We start from the raw sequence: 4,499 nt of genomic DNA on the forward strand, positions 1-4,499 counted from the left end.
TTGCTGTCCTGCTCCCCCACGCACACTCAGACCCACCACAGCCAGATTTCCACATGGCTTTGAGTCCATCTCCCCATGGCCACCATGGAAAACCTCAACACCAGCTTGCCAAGGAGCCCCCATCTCTCCTTGCCCCGAGCTGCTCCCTGCAAACCCTGGGGGACAGCCACCAGGGCACCTTTTTGGGGCCAGAAACATGGTGCAGGGTTGGGGAGCAGCATTGCCAACCAAGGCCTTAGCACTGAGACCCTTCCTCACCCCCACAGAGCCATGGGGGTGCTGATGTCCAGGCGGCAGACGGTGGAGAAGGTGCAGAAGGTCAGCTTGGCCGTGTCAGCCTTTAAGGACGGGCTGCGGGAGCAGCCATCGACACGGCGGCGGGCGGAGGCAGAGGCCACACGCCGGGGAACGCTGGAGCAGGAGGTGCAGGAGGGAGAGGAGGAGGCATCAGCGGGACCTTCCCAGCCAGAGGAGAGCAGCGCCAGCAAGGCAGCCTGGGCACGGCTGCGGGATGGCCGTGGCGTAGAGCCGGAAGAGTTTGACCGAGCCAACAGGTTCACACCACCCGCGTTCATCCGGCCCAAGCGGGAGCTGCATGATGACGAGCCCCCGGACATCAGCCTGGAGCAGCGGGACCAGGCAAGCAGATGGATCATAGGGACGGGGATGGGGAAGGAGGGATGGGGATGGGGCTGGAGATGTGCAGGGGAGAGCCCTGGGGATGTGCAAGCATTGCTGGTGCCTGCTGGGCAGTGACAGCCTCCTGGGCACGTCAAAGCCCCATGGAGGCAGGTCGGTGGGGCAGGGGCCCGGGGTCTATGCTGACAGCTGGAGATGCCATGCAGGGAGAAGGGTTCGACTGGTCAGATGTGCCCCAGCGGGACCCCAGGGTGTCTTGGAGGGGTCACTGCTGGGTACAGACAGCTCCAGCTTTGGGGAGGAGAGAAGGATCATCTGTTCATCAGCCTACAGCCAGCCTACAACTCAACCCGTCCATCCACACCTACGACCCTTACAGCCCATCTACAACCCAACAGCTTACCCACCCATGCCCGCAAGCCTTCAGCCCACCCATCCACACCCATCACCCCACCCACTCATCCACCCACCCCGACAAGCCCACACCCCAGCCCACCTACAGCCTTACAGCTTGTACGTGCACACCTACAACCAGCCATCGCACAGATCAGCACTTCCATCCACCCACAGTACAGCCCTAAAGAACAGCTCACCAACAAGCCCACAGCCCCACCAACCCTACAGCTGGACAACTACACCCTCCATTCATCCCCACAAACTCATCCACACTCCCCCAACCCACCAGCCATGCTCCCTATGACCCCACCACCCACCTATTCCCTACGCCAGCCCAACACAATCCCACCTTCCCATCCCCTCTGCCCCCCAAAATCCATCCTCACCTGCAAAGCACCTCCCTGACCTCCACCTCACGAAGCCAGCCCCCTGCCCACGCTGCCCCTCTGAGCAGCTGCCCACCTCCCCCCAGGTCCTCAATGACGAGATGTGCGAGATCTGCGAGGTGTGGACAGCCGAGAGCCTCTTCCCCTGCCGCGTCTGCAGCCGGGTGTACCACGACGGCTGCCTGCGCCGCATGGGCTACCTGCAGAATGACAGTGCCGTGGAGGTGACGGAGACGGCACACACCGAGACGGGCTGGAGCTGCTACTACTGTGTGAGTTCCCGGGGTGGGGGACGCTGGGCTTCAGCTGGGTGGTGGGTGCTCCCCAGGGAGCTGTGACTGGCATGGACGTGAGCAAGGTCCCACATGGCACCCTGGTCTGGGGTGATGCGGAACCTGCTGCCCCACGGGTTCTCTCTGCCCCCCACGCCAGGACAACCTCAATCTCCTGCTGACGGAGGAAGAGATGTTCAGCCTGATGGAGACCCTGCGGCACTGCAAGATCATTCCAGGTGCAGACCCCCCCTCCCTGCATCAGGTCCCAGACTGTGAGGAGAGGCAGGTCCCTCCTCCCCAGGTGCTGATCTATTCCCCCCCAGAAACCTGTCTGACCCTGGATGACTTCCTGCACTACAAGCACCTGGTGCACAAGCAGCAGTTTGAGCGGCCTATGGCTGAGGCACAGGAGGAGCAGGCAGCCCTGCAGTTCTCCGCCCTGGACCCTGACAAGAAGGGCCACATCGAGTGGCACGACTTCCTCTCCCATGAGTCCATCCAGCTGCTGCAGAAACTGCGGCCACAGGTACAGCCACGGCACCCAGCTCTGGTTCCCATGGTGGCACCCATGGACACAGCACCCAGGGCTGGATCCCATGACCAGCACCCACAGACATGACACCCAGGTCCAGTTCCCATCACCAGCACCCACAGCCATGGCACCCAGGGACATCTCCCATGACCAGCACTCACAGACATGGCACCCAGGGACATCTCCCATGGCCAGCACCCACAGACATGGCACCCAGGGACATCTCCCATGACCAGCACTCACAGACATGGCACCCAGGGACATCTCCCATGGCCAGCACCCACAGACATGGCACCCAGGGACATCTCCCATGACCAGCACCCACAGACATGGCACCCAGGGACATCTCCCATGACCAGCACCCACAGACACGGCACTCAGGTCCAGCTCCCATCACCAGCACCCATGGCCATGGCACCCAGGGACATCTCCCATGGCCAGCACCCACAGACATGGCACCCAGGGACATCTCCCATGGCTGCCAGCCATCACTGTGGCACCCAGGGTGGGAGGTCCCCACAGCACTGGGCAGGAGACTGGGGGTGTTCCCATGGGGCGAGCACTCCCCGTTCCCTTCTGCCTCCCCAGAATGCGCTGCTGCGGCTGCTGACGGCCAAGGAGCGGGAGCGAGCACGGGCGGCCTTCCTGGCCCTGGACCAGGACGGTGATGGCTTCATCAGGGAGGGCGAGTGCCGCCGAGCCCAGCACGGCTGGTTCCGCAAGCACCAAAAGGAAATGCCGTCCTGCAGCGTCAGGTACGGGGACACCTGCCCTGGGGTGGGGGTGACGTCCCTGCCGGGGGTCCTGCCACAGCCCCAGCACCCACCAAAGGGGCTCTCCCCGCCACCTCCGCCTCTGTGCTACAGAATCACAGAATGTCCCAAGTTGGAAGGGACCCTCAACGATCATCGAGTCCAACTCCTGTCCCTGCATATGACAACCCCACAGTTCACACCATGTGTCTGAGGGTGTTGTCCAGTCTCTTCTTGAACACTGTCAGGCTTGGGGCTGTGACACCTCCCTGGGGAGCCTGTTCCAGTGTCCAGCACCCTCTGGGTGAAGAACCTTTTCCGAATGCGCAACCTAAACCCCACTGGCACATCTTCCTGCCATTCCCTCGGGTTCTGTCATTGCTCACCAGAGAGAAAAGATGGGTGCCTGCCCTGCTTCTGCCCCACAGCGCTGTCCCGAACCCGCACACCCCTTCCCCCCCGCCGCCACTGGGGTGTGAGGGGGACGAAGGGCTCCCTCCTCCTCTGCAGCATCAGCCACGTAGGGCCCATGTCAGAGAGCAGCCCCGCCAGCAGCAGCAGCAGCAAGAGCCAGAAGACCCCGGCGGCTGCAGAGCAGGAGGAGGCCAGGTGAGGCTAAGGGGGGGCTTGAGGGAAACACCCCCATTTTGGAGGAGACCCCCTGGGGGAGCAGCAGTGTGGGGGTGGCCGGTGAGCCCCCGTCTGCCCGCAGGCCTGTCGACTGGCCCAGCTTCCTGCGGGAGAACGTCGCCTACATCCTGGCCGCCCGCCCCAACAGCGCAGCCCTGCACCTGCAGCCCCTCCACGCCTAGGCCGCCGGCGCCATCTTGGGCAGCGACGCTGCTCCGGCCGCAGAGACCCGCCCGCCCTCCCACTGTGGGCAGAGCCGGGCACCGATTGGCTGGTAGGGGAGCGGCTGCCCCGCCCTCTCCCCTGCCTCCGCTTCCGATTGGTTGTGAGGAGGATGGGTGCCAGCCTCTGATTGGGTGAGGGAGTGGGTGTGGCACTCGGGTCTCTGATTGGGGGGGAGTGGGGTGGGGCGGGGAGTGGCCACACTGGCCCCACCCACAGACCCACTGCGGGGAGGGGTCCTGCGCCTGGGGGTGCCGTGGGGCGCAGGGGTATCCCCCCACTGCGGGGAGGGGTCCTGCGCCTGGGGGTGCCGTGGGGCGCAGGGGTCTCCCCCCACTGCGGGGAGGGGTCCTGCGCCTGGGGGTGCCGTGGGGCGCAGGGGTCTCCCCCACAGATCCCACTGTGGGGAGGGGTCCTGTACCCGGGGATACTATGGAGCACAGGGGGTGCCCCCTACACCCCAGTGTGGGGGAGGTTCTGGTGCGCAGGGATGCTATGGGGCACAGGGGCTGCTCCCCACAGACCTCATTGTGAGGAGGGGCCCTGTGCTTGAGGATACTATGGGGCACAGGGGCCGCCCCTCACACTACACAGTGGGGAGGGGTCCTGTGCCTGGAGATTCTGGGGGCCACAGAGGGTGTCCTGTGCCCAGGGATGCCGTGGGGCA

At 64.5% G+C, this 4,499-nt stretch overlaps 1 protein-coding gene across 1 annotated transcript; it reads left to right on the plus strand.

The window, feature by feature from the left end:
- The first annotated feature begins 270 nt into the window (after positions 1-270).
- PHF24 (PHD finger protein 24) lies at positions 271-3,792 on the plus strand. Its single transcript, XM_065657383.1, has 7 exons — positions 271-639; positions 1,508-1,693; positions 1,854-1,932; positions 2,020-2,222; positions 2,817-2,983; positions 3,491-3,589; positions 3,693-3,792. The coding sequence occupies exons 1-7, from the start codon at positions 271-273 to the stop codon at positions 3,790-3,792; spliced, it is 1,203 nt and encodes a 400-aa protein (XP_065513455.1).
- The last annotated feature ends 707 nt before the right edge of the window (positions 3,793-4,499 follow it).

Source organism: Caloenas nicobarica, chromosome Z, assembly GCF_036013445.1.
Source record: "Caloenas nicobarica isolate bCalNic1 chromosome Z, bCalNic1.hap1, whole genome shotgun sequence".
Classification (NCBI taxonomy): domain Eukaryota; kingdom Metazoa; phylum Chordata; class Aves; order Columbiformes; family Columbidae; genus Caloenas; species Caloenas nicobarica.